We start from the raw sequence: 22801 nt of genomic DNA, 5'->3' as shown, positions 1-22801 counted from the left end.
GCTGGGCCATCTGGCCCTGTCAGCGGCCCCTAGCGGGCCGAGCCTGCACAGCCTTAGCTCAGCCAGTAAACCCCGCCCTCCCGCGGTTCTGTTTCTAATTGCACGCGGGTCCTCGCTGCGAACGACAGAGCGGCTTATATTCGTGTGCGGCTTATCTATGGACAAAAACCGAAATGTTTACCAACACCCAGAGATGCGGCTTATAGTCAGTGCGGCTTGTATTCGTGAATTTACTGTACTTTGCTACCTTATCTCTTTATACATTATCACACATTGAAAAAATGAACAACACAAAAGTTCGAAATTTAATTTATAAAAAAAAAGTTCACAAAGGTTGTTTAAATGGCATGTGATTTCAGAGTAGCCCGGAAGATTCAATATAGAAGGAGGATGAGAACCAGGGATCAGTCATGCTTATGTTCACACTGAAGTATGTGCATGCAGTGAACCTGTAGGGTCTTTTGAAAAGCCATTTCAAGTGATTGTTTACTCCAAATTCCAACAGGGAGTTAAGCATTGACTGCAGTGCTTGTCAGAAACAAGCAGTTTAAGAATAACATTGAATCATGGCTTAGTTAGAAAACTTTACACATATTCTGAGCAGTCTTCAGCTCTTCGGCTGGGGCTACACTCTCCTCGTGCGTCCATCAACAGTCATTAAATGTAAAAATAATTGTAATTTGTAGCTTCAAGTTCTTTATAAAAAGATTTTCAGAGTCCTTTACAAAAATTTTTCATGGTTCTTTGCTTCTGCAGATGACCTGATGGGACAATGAGATACTCGTGGCTCCATTTTTAATGTCCTCTTCCTATTTTAAGAGAAAAGAAAAATACATCAAACAATTCTTATCTTGTTTGTGGTTAAAGCAAATTCTATACATAACATTGAATGAGTTGATAGAATAAAATCTAAAAACTAACATGGTTTTACACATGAATCAATAAATAGAGAATACTGTGCTTCAGTTTAAACTACCAGGATGCACAGAAATCTATTGCATAGAACTATAAACATCTAGAAGACATTAAAAATCACAATATTTTATTTAATATTTACAAGCTTTAGTAATCAGGAGCTATTCTTAATACTGAAAGGTAAAAACCACACACTCACCCCGAAAGCCTCCTCCACCACCTCTTCCTCTGAATCCTCCTCCTCCACCTCTACCTCCTCTGAATCCTCCTCCTCTTCCTCCACCTCTGCCTCCTCCAAATCCTCCTTAACAAAAGAAAGAAATTACCCTTTGAGGAGCATATAAATTCTTGGTTATGCACAGCAATTTATTTCATTAATAGGTTCTGAAATGAAACTAACAACAACAAAAAGAAACATAAAGAAACTGTCAATTGCTGGACAATTACCAGGTTAATTACTAGTACCTTGCTTCTTCTAGGGACCATCTGGAGCATTTTAGGTATTGTTTAATATCTGATATACCATGTCCAAAATACTAAAGAGACTTAGCTTCTCTCACAAGAGCAAAAAATTAATTACATATATTAGTCAGTAATTCATTAAAACTGTCAGTAATTATTACCTATTAATTACAACTCAACAGAACATTAAAACAAACAAACCAAACCACTTTGAAATACTCATGCCTAGCTCCAAAGGGGCAGGGTATAGAAAAGAGGTAAGATACTGTGATGTAAAAAAAAAGAAACTTCAGCTTTAATTGAAGAGTACATCACAGGTGATGTTCAAAAAGTTTTCTGTCTTTGCGACCAATTAGCATTCTCTCCTCCCTATACAGCTCCCTTTGGAGCTGTTATTTAGTCAGTCTCGCCACTTGAAAGGTATCACTGCCTCTTCTATAAAGTCAAACAGAAACATTTTTATTTGCAGTACAGCTGTTGATATTCAAGTACTCACCAGCATAAAAAAACACAAATACTCTACAGAACAAGTGACCAAAGCAACCCATGGCATCTCAAACAACTCAAACATTCTGCAGGGTTCATTCTTGTGATCCTACCTCTACCACCGCCTCTTCCTCCTCCACGTCCACCACCACGTCCTCCTCTACCACTTCCTCTGGGAGCACCTTTTTCTCCAGGGGGCCTTGGTAAAAATCTCTGAAGAGGTAGCAGCTTTGCTGGATCAATGTAGAACTGCAGGAATAGAGTTCCATTAGGCTTTTAAAATACCAAGACTAAAAAGCACATTAATATCGCCCTTAAAAATATCCACAATTTGTTCTTATCCTATTATATCAAACTGTCTTCTGCAAAAAGCCAAATAAAGTACACAAGAAGTAAATCACAGAATTAAAAAGCTGCTAAAATATAGGTGATATTTGTGTGATTTTGTCACATCTTTTTTCATGGGAGAGGGAGAAGGAATAATGTGGCAACCACAAAACTGAAAAGGACGAGGAACTTAATTCCTATGTTTGCAAAGGACAATCACCTTTTAAAGTTATTAAAAACTTCATAAAGCTTTATTATCTGACAAAGCTTTATTAGCTGACAAATTAGACTTAGCTAACTGATGACATTCAGTAAAATTCTGTTATTGAGATTGACTTACCTTTTGCATTTTTTTAAATGAAGAGGCTTTCATGTTCTCAGACAGTTTCACTGAAAAATACTGTTGGTTTCGTTAAGGAGTACTGCAGTAATAAAACATTAAAAGCTGTGATTTTGATCAGTATACAGAAGGAACATTTGAACATTTTCTAAGTTAGTATTTAAGAAATTCAGCTAAATTTCATCACAATTGCAATTAAAAGTGGTTTAAACCTGCACATTTTACTTCACATTTAATGTGGGAGAGGAAAATGCATGTAGCTACTGACTGGTGCTCAACCAACTAACACAGGCTGAGTCTTAACTAACATGTTACAGGGTTACTCCCGCAGCTATCCTGCTTTTGTCATGGATTCTGTTCATCTGGCAGTGACAACAGAATGTACCCAGTGCCTCTGTGTCAGGCTGGCTTTGCCAGAGATGTCCTGGCATATGCCACTTTTATTTTTAATAAGTAAATTATTTTTTTTTTACAATTTACAATTATCTACTGTATCCATTTAAATTAATACATTTCTTTATTAATTATGAAATAATTATGTAATTATATATAATTAATAAAGTAATACCTTAAAATTACAAAAATAAAATTATAAATTTACATAATAAAGTAAGTATGTGCAATAATGAATGAAAGAAGCAGGTTAAGTAATAAACTGGGCAATGAGCAACAGGACATCTTAGCATAAACTCACTTTATAATTAAATAATAAGCTGGAGCATGACCAAAGGCCCCTAACGCACAAAAATACCCCAAGGCCCTTGATCCAACTTTGTTACGGCTTAGTAACCTACAGCAGAAAATTTGGTCAGTTAGCCAGAAAAAGTAACAACTTGAACTACCATGTATACAAAAGATACCATTAGTACTGGTACAGAGTGAAAATCTCTGATTGACTTCAAGTATTCCATCATGTCAAAAAAAGCTCTAAGACAGCCACTTAATGTGAATTAAGTACCTATTGACACCAACAATTGCATTGAGACTCATATACAACTGGTAGCCAAACCCTGAACTATTTTAAAATCCTAGAGAAATAGCATTTAATATCCAAACCATTTTAAAAAGACAAATATCATAAGTCACATTTTTTTTAAGGATACAAAGTCTCTCAGTTGTCCAAATATTTCATCCACTTTGCCAATTTGCTCCTTATTATCCAGGTACACCGGGGCATTGAAATAAGGCACCTTGTTTTCCTCTGTTTTACATTTGCAAACTATGTCATCTTCACAGGGATGCATGAACTCTCCCAACACTGAAATAAGGAACAAACAAGCTAAAGAGCTGGAGCAGACAATATAAATTAAATAAACTAAGTTTCTCCATGTAACTTACAAACTACCCTTTCTGGAGGGCCCTGGTCATATCCTCCTCTGTTGAAGCCTCCTCTTCCACCTCCCCGTCCAAAGCCACCTCGTCCTCCACCACGGTTAAAGCCACTTCTGTCACCGCCACCTCCTCCACGGTTGAAGCCACCTCCTCTTCCTCCACCACCTCCTCTTCCACGAAAAGACATTCTCTACTGTTTCCTACATTGTGAACAAAAAAATCAGTTGTTTAAGATATAAAAGATGTATCACATCTGATTTGCTGTCCAAATTAGTCTCCCATCAGCCTGGTTTGTTAATTTAATTGTTTGTCCTTTTCAAACCTCACTAAAAACATGCTAGCCTATGAAAAATCAAGTTTACACCTAAGATGTCACCCACTCCAACATCCAACTGCCCAAAGTGACTAGCGGTGATCAGCACTTTTTTCACTTGTCTGTATAAAGGCTGATGACAGTCCCCAGCCCCACAAGTGGCACAAAGTGAGAACATCATGTAATGGTTTGGGTTTTGGGTTGGAAGAGATTCTAAAGGTCACCTACTTCCAACCCCTCTGCTATGTGCAGGAACACCTTCCATAGTTTGTTAAGGGCACCATCCAACCTGGCCTTGAACACTCCCTCGGATGGGGCATCCACAGCTTCTCTGGGCAACCTGAGGCACTGTTCCAGTGCCTCACCACTCTCAGTTCACAGTATATTCTATCTCAACCTACCCTCTTTCAGTTTAAAACTATCTTCTTTTATTCTATCCCTACATGCCTTTGTGAAAAACTCCCTCTCAAGCTCTGCTGTAGCCTCTTTCAGGCACTGGAATGCTGCTGTAAAATCTTCCCAGAAGCTTCTCTGAACAATCCCTACTCTCAGCCTGACTGCAGAGGAGAGGTGCTCCAGCTCCCTGACTACCTTCGTGGCCTCCTCTGGATCTGCTCCAAAAACTCCACGTCTTTTCTGTGCTGAGAACTCCAGAGCTGGATGCAGCCCTGCAGGTGGGGTCTCACCAGAGCAGAGCAGAGCAGAGGAACAGAATCTCCTCCCTCACCCTGCTGCCCACACTGCTTTGGATGCAGCCTGGGACTGCCCACGGCTGGGTCATGTCCAACCTCTCGCCCACCAGCACCCCCAAGTCCTCGGCAAGGCTGTTCTCGGTCTGTTCACCCCCAGCCTGTGCTGGTAGCAGAGGCAGCCCCGACCCTTCTGCTCGGCCCCGTTAAACCTCAGGAAGTTCCCTCAGGAAGCCGCATTGCTCGGGCTCGGCCCCACTGGGTGCGCACCCGCAGCGCCTCACAGGGCCCTCGGGACGCGGCCTGCAGCCACGGCGCGGGGACCGCGGCTCCCGGGGTCATTCCCTGAGAGATGACGGACAGACAGACGGACGGACGGACGGACATGCCAGGTGCTCCGTCCCCTGCCGCGCGGGACGTACCTGCACGTGCGCGCTCCCCCGCCCGAAAACACCCGCGCTGCCGCAAACGGGGCTGCTTGCCGTAAATGAAAGGGCACCTGCCGGCCGACACTGTCGCAAACGGCTTTAAAGTCCTAAAAAAATTGCCGTGCGCCGAGAGCGCGTATCCCGCACTTCTGTGGGATGGGCGTGACAATGATAGGAGGGCTCTCCATAGATAGACAGCGTATATGACCGCATTGATCTTTCACAACAGCCGGGCAGACATGAACGCCTACAATCAGGAGAGCCGGTGTGATGGATCGATCGGACTCCTCTGCGCAAAGAAAAGTGTAACCCCAAAAAGCGCTTCCTTTAATCATTTACTTCAAGGGCTTTACTTTTGTTATCTTGTCATACACTTACGATAAAACCAGTTAAGGCAGGATCTTTTGAAGAGATCAGGTTTATCAGTTAATAGTTGAGACTCCTGTACTTTATTTCTAAACACACTTTAAAATATTTTTCTAATGGTTAAAAATTAAACACAAATCTAACAGCTGACATTCAAAAGAATCCCAGCCAGAGGAATTTGTCTAGGAAGGGGAGATAAAATTTCATCATGCAATTGCTTCCAGTTTGCTTGGTTTTCTTGTGTCTCTTTTGTCTTTGTGGATCAGAGGTAAGATATGTTTTATTGTGTTAGCAGTAATTTTTTACAACATTTAATAAACAGTTAATTGTTATAAAAGCAAAACCTATTTATTTCTTTAAAGTTTCCTTTCATAGTATTTGTGTTTCATACATTTGTTTTAGCCCAGCCTGAATGTTTAAACTTTGCTGTTTCTCTTTCATGTTTTGATTCTATGTGGGGCTTATGCTAATGGGGGTCTGGAAAAGATTTTAATTATGATCCTATCCTAAACCAAAGCATGGCTGACCACAGAAAGGTGCTGCAATTTTCCCCTTCCCTTTTTTGAGAAATGGGATTGCAGTCTTGTAATATGGCAACATGGTATCATCTCACTGCCAGAAGGTTTCCTGCAAATTGCCTCTTGGCAGAAGTGTCCAGGAAAGTCAGTCTAGGCTGGGCATTCAGCAAAACCCAAGTCTTTCAGAGAAATTCTGAGATTAAATCAGCACCTGGTGTTTCTGTTGAGGAGGAACACCTAGCACAATATGGGAGTTGTGCCAAGCCAGATCTGGCTCACAGTTTGGATTCTACTGACCAGAGAACAGCAGGAAGAATTTAGTAAGATTATACAGCCATTAAAAGAGGAGATATTGGATTAAATTCTGCCCCAGCTACATCCTCACTGACTTTACTGTGGGCAGGATTTCTTCATGAGAACTTTAAACTTCAGCTCTATTGATCCAGCTGACGCAGTCAAAGCTGATCAATCACATTTGAGGACTAATGTTTTTCTCCCATTTTTACACTGAATCCATCCATATATATTTTTCATGTTCCAAGATTCATCCTACCCACAGATCTTAGTAAGCAAAAGCATTCGGGCAGCACTGATGTCACCAGAGAGCTGCACAAACAGGTGCAGAGCCACTCACCCACAGGCCATCAGAGGGAGGGTCAGAATCTGTATCTGCCGTCCAGTGATGGCCAGCAACCACACTGCAAAGCCACTGCTGTTCAAGGTACAGAAAAAAAGCTGATAAGGATGAGCATTTAATTCTCAATTGCTTTCAGATACTTGTTAAGATACTTGTGTTCATTACTTGAGCAGTCACGTGCACTCTGTAAAACAAATTTTTAATTATAGATAGATTTGCTAGTAAGTAGTTCAGAAATATTTACAGGTGATATTTAAATCCAAAGTAAACCAGGCCAATTAAACAAATTTTAGGGAAACAAAACCCCCAAATTGCTATTCTTTTTCTGGTGCCTAAATTCCTTTATGTTTTTATCTGCTTACAGTCCCATTGCTTGGATATGTTATAAACCAATGCCTTTAAAAATATTTATAATCTGCTGTGCACTTCAGCTGATGTTTGAAAAATAAAGAGTATAAAGTATAAATCTCCCAAGGCATCAGTGGGAGATCAGTAAGAGTGAAGATCACAGAGTAAATGATCCAAAAAGAAAAAAAGAGTTCAGATAGAATGAGAAAGATGAGGTGGCCAAAGACAAGGATGTAAACACTATAAATGGTATTTAGGAATTTTTTATTAGATAGGAAAAGGCTTATAAATGGGCACTTTGCTGAGGTCATTGAAGGGATCCACAAAACTCTTGGTGCAGTCCCTAATCTTGCTTTTATTTTAATTATTTTTTGTATGCCTTGCAGAATGCAGCATCTAATGCTAAAGAAAATTACCTTCAACAGATTAAGCCTGCCCAGCCAGCTGAGCAAGACAACTACCTCATAGAAGAATGCTTAGGCAATCAGTACACCCACAAGTCCTGTAAAAAAGTTTTTTGTCACCCATGGGAACGATGTGTGGAGGGAAAATGCCTTTGCAAGCTTCCCTACCAGTGCCCAAAGAATGGCTCTGCAGTTTGTTCTACCAGTGGAAAGAACTTCCGTTCTTACTGTCAGCTAAAGAGCTATGAGTGTCAACAACCCAAAGCAAAGTTTCTGCACAAGGGACCATGCATGCCTGAAGGTATTAACACCTCCCTTTTCGAAATTTATCCATCAGGGTAAATCCATTTATCCACTGAGGAGATGCTTACACTACAGCTCAGAAAGTCTGTTCATTCTCTTACTCTAGTAACAACATGAAACAGAAAATGAAAAGTCACTGAAAATGGGCAGTATCTGTTGATTTTCATAACAAAATAAAGTTATTGACAGGCCTAGGTCACCCTGCTGCTATTTTTGCTACACAGATTGCTGCAGGCATCTTGTGACACAGGTAGTAGAAGTAGGATCTGGCCCTCTCACTTCAAGTATTACTGGTTGGTAATCAAAAACCCCCTAAAGAAGGTCACTATACTAAAATGCAATCTGTTCTTGGTAGATCTTCAAGAACTCTTATGGACCCATTACCCTCATTTGTCCTTAAACTGGCATATTCTGAGAAATTAGCAGGTTCAAAGACACAAAGTCAATCCTCATAAAATTCAGAAATAATACTTGAAGCTTCTAATTCCCAATCTGCTGTTCTGTCCATATGACCTTTGGCTGTAAATACAAAATTAGTCCCAATTTGATTTTGTGCTGTCTTTCCACTAGATACATCTATATAATATGATTTGTTTGGGGATATTTTAAATTTGTCTCTTTTTTATTTTTTAAGAAACATTTTCAGTCTCTCTGGGTCATGAAGATCTGAGTTTGCTTCGAGTAAAACCTGTGAAACATAAGGACAACAGTTTTGTATGCACTAGTGAGTGGACTATGAATGAAGCAAATGTGGCTTGCAGGCACCTTGGCTTTGAATTGTAAGTTTGGGGAATTTATCTCTGGATAACTGCAGGGGATCTGAAAAAGTAGTGATGCTTCCCAGAAGTGTCAGTCACAGCCAGGAGTTAAGACAAAACTCGTGAACATTGTATTGGCTGCAATATTCTGATAAAACGTTTTGAACTGACACCTGAGAGTGAAAGCCAAAACACAGATTTCTGTGTTATGTTACAGGTTACAACTATACAAGCCTGTATAACTGCTTTACTTTAAAATAAAGATGGAGACCAATGTGGAGGTGTTCTCAGGCCTGTGTTAGGGAAAGTGCATAGATGGACCATCCCCGGGTAGCTCTGAGCAATGGTCTGTGTACAGAGAAAGGTTTCTCAGGACAACTGATGATAGGATACAGCTCTGTTTTGCCACTTACGTTAGGGGAACTAGAGGGGCAGAACATGGGTTTTTTTCCTCCACCCCTTGTCCCTGCTACCACTGCTTGCTCTATCCCCATGGATGGCTGAAGCCACACAGAGCTTGTTCTTTTTCCTGTGACCACACTGATGACCCAAGCTGCATATTCATCTCCTCATAAAGTTACCTCTGTATCCCATACATAGTCATTTTACACTTGTACAACTAATTTAACTTAGGTAGCATTGTCTCCCCAGCCTTACCAGAAAAAAATCTTTAAAAAGTCACCAGAAAACGAAAACTGATATTTCAGTGCCTCTCTAGGTGAGAAGCAAGTGTTTCCTAGTCCTGATCAGTGTTATCTTCAGATAGCAGAGAAGAGTTTGCCATGAGACAGAGCATTCATCCATGGAGTCTCATTGAAAGCCTCTCTAGCTATTTATTTACTCGATCCATATTTCTTTCAGTGTAAGGAGAATACTACTCAGATAAAACTAAGAAAGATAAAATTAATCAATCCCAGCCTTGCAGTGGCCTGAGTTTCTTCAATATTCACTGGTTTTGATGGCACCAAGGAGAGCTGACCCCCCGCAGGATGGTTCCCAACTTAAGGCTCACCAATGTCCACAAAGAGATAGAAGTCCGAGCTTACAGGTTTTGCTGCATCAGGAGATTTTTCTATCCACTGTGATACACAGTGACTTTCATAGACCTACACACTGATTTGAAGATAGTTCTATGTAGCAGCCTGCAAAAATTAGCACTTTACTTTTTCTTCCAAAGTAAACATCTCCTGTTTACCCCAGACATCTCCATGGGGAATCTGCTCTTTTTCTTAGGCATGACCAAAATTCTTTGACACTGAGGGAAATTGTATAAATTCTAAACAATAAAAGCAGTGGAAAATCCATAGTGAAATTATATAATTTGTTGTTGTTGTTATTATCTTCACAGAGGTGCTGAATATTTCCAAGCCACTTTCAACGTCATAGAATCTGCCTTAAATTCATTAAACTGTCTGCAAATAAGTTGCAGGGGCCTAGAGACAAGTCTTGCTGAATGTCACATAGAGATGAAATCAAGAGATAGTAATGAGGGACTGGTTAGCTTGCAGTGCCATGAAAATCTCAGAGGTTAGTAGTTCTTTTTAGTTTAATATCTATTTGGTAATTTTACATTTTAAGTTTATTTTAAATAATGAGGACCCAGTTTGCTGAACTCTCAGCAACCCTGCACTGAAACCTTTTGATTGTTTTAAATCATCATTTTGCCGACTTTAGGACAATTGAGGCAATCTGGAGTCAAGATAGTCTTGAGTTTTCAAGTTTGAAATATCACTGTTGCTCCGAGGTATTTTTACAGATATTTCCCCAAAGGAAACTTATTTCACCCATGGTTCTGTTTGTTCTACCATTCCTTCCAAGGGACCAAGGTATATTGCATCCCAAGAATCTTACCTCTCCTGGCTTAACTGGTGAGGAGACAGGTGAAATGTGGTGCTCCCTGTTCGAGGGACATCAATTAGCACACCATTAGCACCACAGCCAGACAAGCATGACTGCGGTGTGAAACTGCTGTGTCTCCTGCGGGCTTTCAGGACTCCTGAGTTTCTCACTGTAAAAGCGGAATCAAAGCCTTATTTAGAATTCAAAAGGCTTTTCGTTCTCTGTAGGGAGCTTTCTTTTGCACTGGTGAGCATCAGCCTGAGATGCTGCTGGCTACAAGCGCTATGAATCATTCTGTTTTTTCTTAAAAAGTAGTTATTCAAAGACTCTTGATGAGTTCTTTCTAGAGGGGGAACGTCCATCATCCTTATCCCTTGAATCATTTACAGTGGATTTGAACTGATCATTTCTGGTTTAGTCCTCGCCAGCCCTTTAATTAGAAGAAAATTAATTCCCCTTTGCCAGGCTACTGGAATTTGGAGAAAGAAAATGAGTGGTCACACTGAAACCCTTCTGAAAAGGTAACCAAAACAATTTAAAAAGATTCCTATTTACCTGACTGGTTCCCAGTGTACCTACTGCTGATAGGCCAAACTGCTGACAGAATCAAATATGCAGGCAGAGTATTTCCCTGAGCAGTTATGCGCCTACAGTCAATTCCACACTAACTTAATATTCATCTTGCTGCACAGATTGTTCAGATGGGGAGTTTCACTGTGTCAACGAGAAGTGCATTTCTCTGAATAAAACCTGTGATGGGATCAATGACTGTGGAGACCTGAGTGATGAACTGTGCTGTAGAGGTAACAATTTCCTTTGTCAGGTGTTTCAAAATAATTTCAGAAGAAATCTACCCTCAAAGAATTTTTAAAGTGATATAACAGCTAAATTCTCTTTTCCATTAAGTCACTACATTAAACAAATCAGACCATAATTTATACCTAGGCAAGTGCAAAAAAGCAGGCATGAAATACCATTTTGAAACAGACAAGTGATCTTTTGAGAATCTGGATTTCTTCAGAGAATGAGAAAACACAATGAGATCATTTAGGAGGCTGTTGAAGATTGATACAAAAAATTAATCCTAATAGAATGAAAATGGACTTTTACTTGGAAAAAATCAACATTAATTAAATAAAGACACTGGTTTTCCAATGAACTATCTTTAAACGAAAGTAAGAGCTCTCAAAGTTATTACTAATGCAAGGTCATCCATGGAACACTTGTGAAGAGTTCCTGGCACACTGCTTGTTCATGAGCAGTCATTCTTTCAGCATCTGCAATTCCAGCTGTAAAAATTAGAAATGAGGAATGGATCTAGCCTGACCCGAGAATGCAGGAGTATACTTTCAGAATTTGGGTGTCAGGTGCCAAATGCTATTGTGGGTTAAAAATCCCGTCATTATCCCTGCATAACCTTAATTTTGTAGTGTTACAATTATAAGTCAGTTTAATCAGATAATTGTGGAAACACAGTCACAGTAATTTTAGGAAAAAAACCCCAAAACCTGTAATTTCATAGTGGACATGTATTTGGATTCCACATGACAAAAATAGTGCTGTTTCAGCTGAATAGGCTGAAAACAATGCTTCCTGAAATCAAAATAAGTATTTCAACTGAGTTGAGAGGTCTTTGGATCATCTTCAGATATCTGGATACTTTTAGAGCACTGTCTTATTTTCTATTAAAGACAAATGTCTTAAATAATAGATTGGCATAAGATTTTAAATTAGCTCAAAAGACCCTGCAATGAATTCAAGCACTGCTTTGCTTTTGATAACATTCAAAGGGATCACAAAATTTAAAAGGATGGGGGTTCTCCAGTTCATAATACCTTTTCATATAACCAAGAATTTTAGAAGATGTAAGTTATTACAGTCAGTGTTTTCCTGTCAGGACTCTTGATTCCTAACTCTGCATTTAGCTCATTCAACGAAAAATCATATTGGTCTTTGAGAGGTGGCTGGGATTTGGCGTAAGCGTCATCAGTTCCTCATTTGAGGTGATCAGTAATGCTGGCAAAATTGGAGATCTTTTAGCTGAGGTTGAGTGTGGACATGTTATGGATGAAGCTGGTATGGAGTGACACCAAGTAGCAGTACAGTAGTGCAGTTGTAACAGAGATCCACATTTTTCAAGTCTTATAACTTCAAGGTTTTGAAGTGAGGAAAGCCAAATATTCATTTTGTTTACATGCACAGAGCCTGCTTTTATAATCTCTTTATGAACAGCCAGGTTCCCTGTAATATGGATATACAGTAAATTCACGAATACAAGCCGCACGGAATATAAGCCGCACTGCTGGTGTGTTGGCAACATTGTTGCCTTTGTTAATAGATAAGCCGCACCCGGAATATTAGCCGCACTTTAGTTCGCAGCGAACTTTCACAAAATCGTCATTTAGTAACACAATCGCGGGATCGCTGGGGCTTACTGGCTTACTGCCGACCTCGGAAACATTGTTTCCAAGTGAAAAAAGACACACCCTTTATTTACAAGCCGAAAAAGACAGGAACAATAGTGTGGTCATTTTGCGAGCATTCCCAATGGATCCGCGTTGCCTTTAAACAGCCGCTCAGCCGCGCGGGCAGGCAGCTGAGCTCCGAGCGGAGTCACATCTCCGTGCTCCGTGCTGGCACAGGAGCGGCCGTTGTAGCCCTTGCGGCCCACGGGGGGAGCGGCCCCGTTTTAGCCCTCGCGGCCCGCGGGGCGAGCGCCGCTCTGGCCCTCGCAGCCCCGCGGGGGCCAGCGGCCCCGTTTTAGCCCTCGCGGCCCGCGGGGGGAGCGCCGCTCCGGCCCTCGCAGTCCGCGGGGGGAGCGGCCCCGTTTTAGCCCTCGCGGCCCGCGGGGGGAGCGCCGCTCCGGCCCTCGCAGTCCGCGGGGGGAGCGGCCCCGTTTTAGCCCTCGCGGCCCGCGGGGGGAGCGCCGCTCCGGCCCTCGCAGCCCGCGGGGGGAGCGGCCCCGTTTTAGCCCCCGCGGCCCGCGGGGCGAGCGCCGCTCTGGCCCTCGCAGCCCCCCAGGGGCAGCGGCCCCGTTGTAGCCGTTGCGACTGCGGGGGGAGCGGCCGTTGTAGCCCTCTCCCTGCGGGCTGAGCAGCTCCCCCAGCCCTCTCCCTGCGAGCCGATTGCCCGCTTCATCCCTCTCCCTGCGGGGAGAGAGGCTCCCCCAGCCCTCTCCCTGCGAGCCCAGCCAGCCCCGTAGCCGCACAAGACTGAAAACACTTTAAAAAGTACAGAGAAATATCACACACTTTTATCGAACTGCCGAGGTAACTCACCCCGATAACAACCCCCGCCCCTCAGTAACGCCGCCATCCACAGGCAGGCAATAAGCTGTTCTCTGATTGGTTCATCGTCGGAACAACGGGAAACCATGGATTTCAGACTGTTTTGGCTCGGGACTGGACCAGCATGATACTAGGTAAGGGCAGATATCACATTTTTGTCCATAGATTAGCCGCACCGGAATATTGGCCGCATTTTCGGGTGTCCACCAAAATTTTAGTCTTCTTGCTGCGGCTTGTATTCGTGAAATTACTGTACATTTGGTTTACATTTTAAAAAGTTCTCTTACGGTGTGAAGTTGCTGAACCAAATTATCCTGTGATTTACATTTGTAATTCTCCTGTGTTACAGAGTGCAAAGACAACAGTTTCCACTGTCGGTCAAATATCTGTATTCCAAATAAGAATGTCTGCAACAAAGAAATTGACTGCCTCACAGGAGAGGATGAAGCTGGAGATCTCTGTGCAGGTTTTCTTCTGAAAGATGTTTTTGTTTCTTTCATTCAGCTCAATTTTAACTAGAGGCTACACAATGCATATTACTATTTTATTTATTATGCAAGAATCAGTCTTCCTAATGTTATGTTACGCATAGTAGGAAGAAAAGGTCATCGAATTTTCTTTCTTTTCTTTCTGGAAAGGTATGACAAGAAAACTAAAGGAAGGAAGAAACAGATGATGTTTTGGGAAGCTTAAGGCAGATTATGTCTTTTGTTTATGTGGCCAGCTGTCAAACTGGTATCCTCTAAGAAAGTGTAGAGAGGATGAGCAGGAACACTTTCCTCACAAATGAGGAATTCAGCTAGTTTGTCACTAGAATAATTCTTGTGTACTGTTGCCCTCTCTGTTGAAAAGATTATGTTTTGTTTGAAAATTAGAATGTTTTCCTTGCTCTCAAAAGAGACAAAGTCTAAGGCCAAAAAAGTAAAAGCTATTGGTAAATTGTAATTAGTACAGGTAAACTGAATTCTAAATGTAAACATTACTGTCAGTGACATGAGAACAGACACAATGCTCAGCCTCCATTTAGGGACTGAATTCAGTGGGCACTTTGTTTTCATAAAAGCTGACAAACTGGATTCAGGAAGCATTTAATTTACCTCTCATGTTGAATATCCTCCCTTACCCTATTAAAGAAGGCACACAGTACCTTCAACAGCATAATCTAAATTGGGGGAAAAAAAACCAAACAAAAACCTGTTATTTAATGCTCCTTTGGGTTTTAGAAAGTTTCAAAAGGTTGAGGGGTCAGGAGGAGAAATTTTGGTTGTTTCTGGAGGAGAAGAGTGGGACATCTCCCCAGAGATCACAAACAAAACAAAGAATATTTCTCAGGGTTTCCTGGAAGAAGGGCTCCCTAGGTTTGGAGAGCATAGGAGATGCTCATAGTTATGAACGAGTATCTGCTGGCTGCTGATCATTTGTAGGGTGAGGCAGCCAAACAGTGCCTAGCAGGAAAGGAAACAACAGGCATGAAGCTGGAGAATATTGCTCTCCATGTGAACAGTATGCCCTTATGCATTTGAGATGTGTTTCATGATCTTGGCACACAAGCATATATTCAAGTAAACATTTGCCAATAATTTAAATATTTTGTTATTCTACTACAGGCAAAGAAGAAGATAGTAATAAGGACAGTATGGATGAAGGTAAGTGTAATTAGCCCTCCAAAATAAACAGCTTACCCTTAGTGACTTTCAAACTACCATCCAGCTGCTCAGATCTAGAACACTCAGATATTCTGACTTTGTGATTTACTAATATACACTCTTAGTGTTTGTATCACCTTTCACTGATTTCAAGAATGCCATAATAATTCATCCTAGCTGAGGACTTATATCTGCATGTTTTGGGAACTGTTAAACTCTCAGCTGAGGTAAACTCTCAGCAAATCTAGGGGTACATCCTTGAAATTATTTGCCTGAATGCAAGCAGCATTGGAAAATGGAAAGAAGTAATGTGATGCTAAGTCACAAGCAATTTTCAAAGCAAAAACAGATGCCAAAATTTTTGGTGTTTGTTTTCCTGCTATTTCAGCTACTGGCATATTCACAGCACACAAATTTTAATGAGACTGTATACCTGAATTCTGAAGTATATTTCTCCTTTTTGTTAAAGAAAGAAAAATGATAAAGACACATCTTCCCCAACTGCACTGCGGTGTTAGGAATCACACTCTAACTCGATGGAAAAGAATCATAGGTGGAGAGATTGCAGGAAAGGTAAAAAAATAACCTTAGCAGATATGAGTTCATTCAGCATTGATTTAAATGGGCATTATTTGCCTTCTGTTAAAGTTATGGAAATAATAAAATCAGCTACAATGCTTAGGTCATATTTTGCAGCAGTAATGGCATTGCACTGAATGAAAGTAAAGAGAAGCACAGTTTATAAAGTAAAATATGGAGTTACAAAATTAAGCATTGAAGTACAAGTAGACCCTGAAAATTGCTCAGAAAAGCCTTTAAAACAACAGCCAAAAATAACAATTCTGGCAAAATGGAATTAAAATTTGCATCTCTGCAAAAATGTATTCAAACCAGGTCAGATGCTCCATCTGTTTTTTCTGACTACAAGGTGTTTCATGACTGAAAGCTAGAGGGAAGGAAGGATGCATTGCACAAAGTCAGAAGATTGAATAAAATTACTGAATTTTCATATATATATATATACATACATATATATATCCTTTACATCTGATGGAGCCCAATTTACCATTTCTGAATAGCAGATCTTTTATTAAAATCAGACATAGTCAAGAAGATACCAAGAGATGTTTTTCCCTTTATGCACTAAAAGTTGTACAGTTGTAATGATTTCTCATTATTTGTGCTTGTTGATTGAATAGGGTGAATTTCCTTGGCAAGTTGCAATTAAAGACACCAGCAAAGAAGGTTCAGCAGTGTACTGTGGAGGGGTTTATATTGGTGGCTGTTGGATTCTGACTGCTGCTCACTGTGTCAGGTAAAAACAAATAATTCTGAAATTATTTTCTTTCTCTAAGGCAGAAAGATTGATTTGGATATTCCTGCTCTTCTCAACTACTTGTTTTTTAGTTTCTATTTGTCTGTTGAATAGAACCGTTCAGAACACTGACTCACCCACATTAACGATGAGGAAGACTCAGAGAAAATAAGAGTGTTTTGGCAGTGAATGGAAAGATTAAAAGTAACTATGAGTTTGAAGAGACCTGGCATACTTCAGTCAGAGAGAAGCAGGCAGGAAAGGTTCATTGTAGCCACTCTACTTGAAGTTAAATCCAAGGGACCTCTTCTCCATTGTGGAAGTCCAGCATCTGTTCCCAGAGAATGTCCCTGGGGTCATATATCCCCCAGAACAAGCCAAGAGCAGACATAAGATTTGCCAGTCCCATCCATATCTGCTCACTTTTTTGTCAGAGCAGCATAAACACCTGTTTTCTTTTTGTCACAACACTATACAGAACCTGGCTTTGACATAATTTTCTGTATTAGTTGCAGTACCCAGCATGTGTCATCTGCCCTGAATTTGCTACACTGCAGAAAAACCCGGGCATTAAGTCCAGAAAGAAAATATATGTATCTACTGTGGACTTTTATTCTAGAGAAACTTCTATAAAATGCAACAGTTTACAGCTTTGAACTAGCTGAAATGTAAGGCTTGTGTTTATTTCACTGTTTTTTTTCCAGGGCAAATCGAGTCCATCTCTACCTTGTCTGGGTTGGAATGTTGAACACAATAGCATATGACAAAGAGACAGATACTTTCAAAGTAAACCAAGTGATAATTCATGAAAATTACAATGCATCAACTTATGAAAATGACATTGCCCTGCTGGAACTGAAAGGTTCTGGGCATGGTGAATGCTCCCTGGAAGACAGCAGTATACCTGCCTGTGTCCCTTGGTCAGAGTATATGTTTAAGACTGGTGACAGATGCAAGGTTTCTGGATGGGGCCTAGAGAAAGGTATTTGCTTTAGTGCTTGTTTCAGGAATGTATTATTTGTATAACTCATTTTATAATTGTGGTGAGTTTTCATTTTGAAAAGGCTGAAGAACAGTTGTGGACAAAGCACTCAGAAGAGGCTGAGTACAGAAAATGTAGGCTGTCAGGTACTCAGGTATCACTGTTGGGTTCTCTTTTCTATAGTGCTTCCTCTGCTTATGTGACACATAATATTAAATTGTAGATTGATATGGAGGACACACCTGGATGAAAACTACCCTGAAAGTAAGAAATGTTCCTTTTGTCCACCTAATAATTCTGTCAGCTGTGGAGACCAGTTAACATGTAACAGATGTTGTTTGGTAGCTCACAGGGGCCCATAGTCACCGCCTGTTCTCTGTCCCCTTCCCAACAGGATCTGAGCTGCATCCAGCAGTCATGAAACTCAGCATATGCTGTCTCTGCCAATGTTTGGGTTCAGCCCAGAGAAGCTTGCACAGAGACAGCTAAGCCAAATATAATCATGCTTTCAAAGATTTAGGAAGATTTAGGAAGCATTTATTTTGTGTCACATTGTTACAGCCTGGCATTGGAGCTACCATGTACTAGTCGTGAGGTTTCTCCTCTCCATGCTCGGTAGCATCCATCCAGCAAATGCAAAGTTGGGAATTGCTAGCAAACAGACAGAGAACAAAATAGAGCACCTCTTTAGACTTGTGAATACATAGCTCGCCTGTATCTTCAGTAACTGCTCCATAAAGATAGAGCAGAGTTGGAAAAAAGGTAATAAGGATGAATCACAGCCACATCTCCAGTTCACAAAGAACATTTACATGTGCCTGGAACTTTGATATGGAAAACACAGAAAAAAAACCCTGAGGAATACAAGGAAATGGAAAGGGTGGAAAGGTCACAAAATGAAAGTACTGTAGTTTACACTGCAATTGAACCACACTGCTTTTATTTGGAAATATATGGCCAACGCAATGTAATTCATATGGGGTAAATATTACTGGCAGTTTAAGGTTTCTAGTTTATAATACTTAAGATAATATTCTGTAAATAAGTAAATAACTAACTTTCAAATTATTATATTAAATATGTCTAATTTGTACTTGACATTTTAAATTGTGAATTATTTTTTTCCAGGTTACACAAAACAATTTATCCTCAAGTGGGGAAATGTTAATTTATTTCACAATTGTTCTGAATTGTATCCAGGACGATTTTTTAAAAAAATGGCATGTGCAGGTAAGCATCAATTTTCTTGCTGTGATTTCTCTACCATCAAGCTCTCAGTTTAGGCCAGACATACTGGCTGGGAATCTTCTAGACTTAAGAAAGACAATAAATGAACTAGCACAATATCGCTGTTGGCTAAATGCCAGCCACTGGAGCCTGTGGCATCCATCATTATATACCAATTTGTAAACAGAGTTTAGATGACAGCATGACGAGTTTCTGTGATTATTTGGGTAAATTTTTGCATGTAATTTGAGTTATGTTTTCTAAATACACAAGCACTTTACTGCCTACTCAACCTCCTACCTTTGCTATATTTGATTTTGATTCAGCAACATATTTAAGCAAATGCCTGTCCTAGAACACACAGCCCTGTTGACTAGGATGTAACAATTCATCTGCTTAGACATTTGCGTCAACGACACTGGATGCCAGGAAAATACAATTAACTTTTCCAACTTAGTCTGTCCAGGAAGCTGGTTGTCACTCCTAGTATTAAAATTAGGATTTTGGATACACATTTTTTGCTTCTCAAGTGACAAAAAGTCTTGCCAAAAATGAGTAAAAGCACAGTGAGTATTCAGCTTACAAGGCAGGTGGTATCAACTGTGTGTTAAATTGAAAAGAAAATACAATCTTCAAACAAACTGCTCAGCAAGAAAATTAAAACCAGATATAAACGCAAAATCATTTGTGATAAATTCAGGATGTCATCTTTAAGATACTGTGTTTATTTACTGCATTGGCTCTGTAACTTATCTCCCATTTCTTCAGTATATTTCAAGTGATCCAACTTTACCATGAGGGGCCAGTGGCAGTACCACATGAGACACATTCAGAAAGGGGATATCTGGGGTTAATATCCCCTCCCTGATGCAAATAAAAACTTTAAAATTAAGGGCTGGTATTCACAGGTGTTAGTAATACATGCAAGTATTAATTAAACTGATTAAAGGCAATAAAATCTTGTTTCATAGGATTAGTAATACTAACTCTGAAGAGTTCACATAACTCCTTCTCAGTAATGTACAGATTCAAGAAAGAGGTTATTTAAAAGCTTGGGAGCTTGTGCTTTGTATGGACTCCTTTGTACTAGGACAGTCAGTCAAGCGGAAAAGTGTAGTAAGGGTGTTAAAATTAGTATGAGTATATAGGAAAAAAACATAAATCATATTCTAGCTCTGTAGCAGCATTTCTGTTTGTATCACATCCATCTTGATTACAGTAATTTCATAATTATAAGCCGCACCCTTTTGACTAAATTTTTGGTCCCAACCCGGAAGTGCAGCTTGTACTCTGGAGCGGCTAATATATGGCCATGGGGGAGCAGGGCTGAGGCCGGTGGGGGCGGGGGAGCCGGGCTGGGGCCACTCCCCAGCAGGGGCGGGGCAGTGCCGAGCTGAGCCAGTAAACCCCGCAATCCCGCGATTCTGTTACTAATTGGCAACTGCAAAAGTTGCACGCAGATCCTCACTGCGAACGAAAGTGCGGTTTATAATCCAGTTCGGCTTATATATGGACAAAGAACGAAAAGTTGCCAACACCCAGACATGCGGCTTACAATCAAGCGTGGCTTATAATCTTGAAATTACTGTATTTTTTTTCACAAACACCATATTTGCTGACCTGAAAATGAGTAGGTTTGTGAACACTGAAGCATAAAGGGCACTGGATCCTGCACACCTTTGCCTCAGGGCTGCTACCTGGTGTTGCTAAAGGTCCTCACCGAGACCGACCATGCAGTGGGGGCACTTGGAGACAGTTGACAGGTAGAGAGGACACCAAAGGCAGACACAGAGGTGTACACACATTATGGTATCTCCACTTTCAAAGGAATCTGTCTTCAAATCTTTATACCTTGTTCCATTTTTATGGGCTACTTGTTATAGTAGGGAATATGGCTGAATTCTTTGCTATTGCACTGATGAAAAAGCAAATGAGAATTTGGGCCAGCTACAAGTATGAAGAGAGGCCCTGCACTTGAAATGAGAAGTAACAGACTTGAAGAGGTTCAGAATCTTCTTTCCTGGTGACCATTAGGCAAATACTTGTCAGAAAGCGACACAGACCTGAAAAATCTCCTGAGCTCTGCTTCATGTGCCAGCTTGTACCTTAACCTACTTTTGCTTTTTATTTCCTCTTCAGGTACTTATGATGGCTCCACAGACAGTTGTAAAGGTGATTCAGGAGGCCCCCTGGTCTGCTTTGACGCAGAAAATGTGGCCTATGTCTGGGGTATTGTGAGCTGGGGTGAGAACTGTGGGGAGGCTGGTCACCCTGGCGTGTACACACAAGTTGCCAGCTATTATGACTGGATTAGCCACCATGTCACAAGGGGTCTCATTTCACGATACAATATCTGAAGCTCAGAAAATTAAATGCTTCCTTCATATCACGTATGCAAAAATAGTCCTTTTCCACAATCAGCTGTCATGTAACTTAGCAACAATCAGTACAAATCTTCAAGGAATGTATTTTAAAAATTCTTAAATAATACCACATTTATACAGAGCCTGTGAGAATTTTAGACACAAGGCACAAGTCCACTGCAAGGGTCTCTAATAAAAGCAGATATTAAAATTTTTTTTCTTGCAATATTGGGGATTTTTCCACTTTTCACATCGCATTTCAATTGCCATTGTTTATTTAGCTAAAAGGGGTAATGATACTGGAAGCAGTGGTTGGAAAATGACTGCACTGGCAACATGCGAACTTCACAGAAAGGACAGCAGCCAGCCTGTTTTAAAGATCTTACTTCATCTCAAGGTCTAAGTCACCAGAAACCCTCAGCAGGCTGCCTGGCTTGGCACTTGATTCCTTAGGCCTATTGCAGAAGTAGACTTCAGACCATCTATTACTCAACAGATTGGCTATGACCATGAGATTTGTTGTAGTGCAACAATTACTCAAAGCTTGGTAGTTTTTGCAGGTACAAACTCAGACAATTCATATCTAGTTAATATACATCATCTGATCATCTAGCCTGGGATGATTTTTGTAGCTCTTAGGTTTTATTAATTCAACGTCAGCTTGTCACAAACAACAAAGAAATTTTTAAAATTAAATCTTTAACTTAAGTCAAAAGCATCTTTACATCTTAAGACCTCTGTGTATGTATATATATATATATCAGGTATCCAACAGAATCTCAACACTGAGTTGATTTTTACTTTACATACTATCACACGCTGTATGTGCATATGTATTCTTATAAACATACATTTTATACAGCAATATAAATACATAAAAAGACAATCCCTTATACACATAGTTTTAGTTCTACAAAATCAAGTAGTAGATACAAAGTTAGACTTCTTGCTGTCATAAAGAAAACATCAGTCTATACATAATATCTTCACATTCAGCAAGAGCTGTTCACAAAGAGTGAAATTCTTTTTGATGCTATGGAATTTGATTTGTGCATTTGTACCCTCAACACAAAACTCACATAACTCCACCGAGTTGTATGAAAATTATCAATAGCTTTAGAATATTTTCACTGTATTCTAATGACAAACACTTTTAATGTCTATTTTATTTTATTCCTCTAATTAATTATCCCACTGAATAAATGGCATAAAGTTGAAACAGCAGAGTTGTGCTGTTTCTCCTATAATTCACCACGGTCAGACAACAACAATTTTTACATGTTCATTGACTTTTCTTCATCTTCCAGGTTTGTAAAAACCCCACATCAGCATGACTTTGTCATGTAAAGATACCATCCATCACCAAGATAATTAAAGAAAGTATGAATTCCTTCTCCTACAAACACACACACACTCAATGATGTTTGCTATCAGGAAAGTATTTAAGTATATTCCTACACAGAAATTATTTTGCTGGCTCAGGGTCTTTGTAAAGAAATTCTAAATAGGAAAAAGC

At 40.3% G+C, this 22801-nt stretch overlaps 2 protein-coding genes across 4 annotated transcripts; one reads left to right on the top strand and one right to left on the bottom strand.

Moving 5' to 3' along the window:
* Positions 1–282: 282 nt before the first annotated feature.
* Positions 283–5373, bottom strand: GAR1 (GAR1 ribonucleoprotein). Its single transcript, XM_033061008.2, has 7 exons — positions 5287–5373; positions 3869–4062; positions 3634–3788; positions 2531–2590; positions 1977–2112; positions 1115–1219; positions 283–809 (listed from the first exon to the last, which is right to left on the bottom strand). Exons 2-7 carry the CDS (start codon positions 4047–4049, stop codon positions 796–798), a joined length of 651 nt encoding a protein of 216 aa, XP_032916899.1. The 5' UTR covers positions 4050–4062; positions 5287–5373; the 3' UTR covers positions 283–795.
* Positions 5374–5844: 471 nt separating this feature from the next.
* On the top strand, positions 5845–21497 carry CFI (complement factor I). 3 transcript variants are annotated; one of them, XM_033061005.1, is made up of 13 exons: positions 5864–5926; positions 6719–6897; positions 7548–7866; positions 8503–8647; positions 9975–10153; positions 11158–11268; positions 14102–14218; positions 15360–15398; positions 15868–15971; positions 16598–16713; positions 17418–17695; positions 18824–18925; positions 21062–21497. In XM_033061005.1, exons 2-13 carry the CDS (start codon positions 6769–6771, stop codon positions 21277–21279), a joined length of 1857 nt encoding a protein of 618 aa, XP_032916896.1. In that variant the 5' UTR covers positions 5864–5926; positions 6719–6768; the 3' UTR covers positions 21280–21497. The 3 variants fall into 3 exon arrangements, with proteins under 3 accessions (XP_032916897.1, XP_032916898.1, XP_032916896.1); XM_033061006.1 differs by lacking the exon at positions 6719–6897 and having other exon boundaries at positions 5845–5926; XM_033061007.1 differs by lacking the exon at positions 6719–6897 and having other exon boundaries at positions 5859–5926; positions 7587–7866.
* The last annotated feature ends 1304 nt before the right edge of the window (positions 21498–22801 follow it).

This window comes from Catharus ustulatus, chromosome 5 (assembly GCF_009819885.2).
Source record: "Catharus ustulatus isolate bCatUst1 chromosome 5, bCatUst1.pri.v2, whole genome shotgun sequence".
Taxonomy (NCBI): domain Eukaryota; kingdom Metazoa; phylum Chordata; class Aves; order Passeriformes; family Turdidae; genus Catharus; species Catharus ustulatus.
The sequence above is the reverse complement of the archived record's forward strand: the minus strand, read 5'-3'. Positions and strand labels throughout refer to the sequence as shown.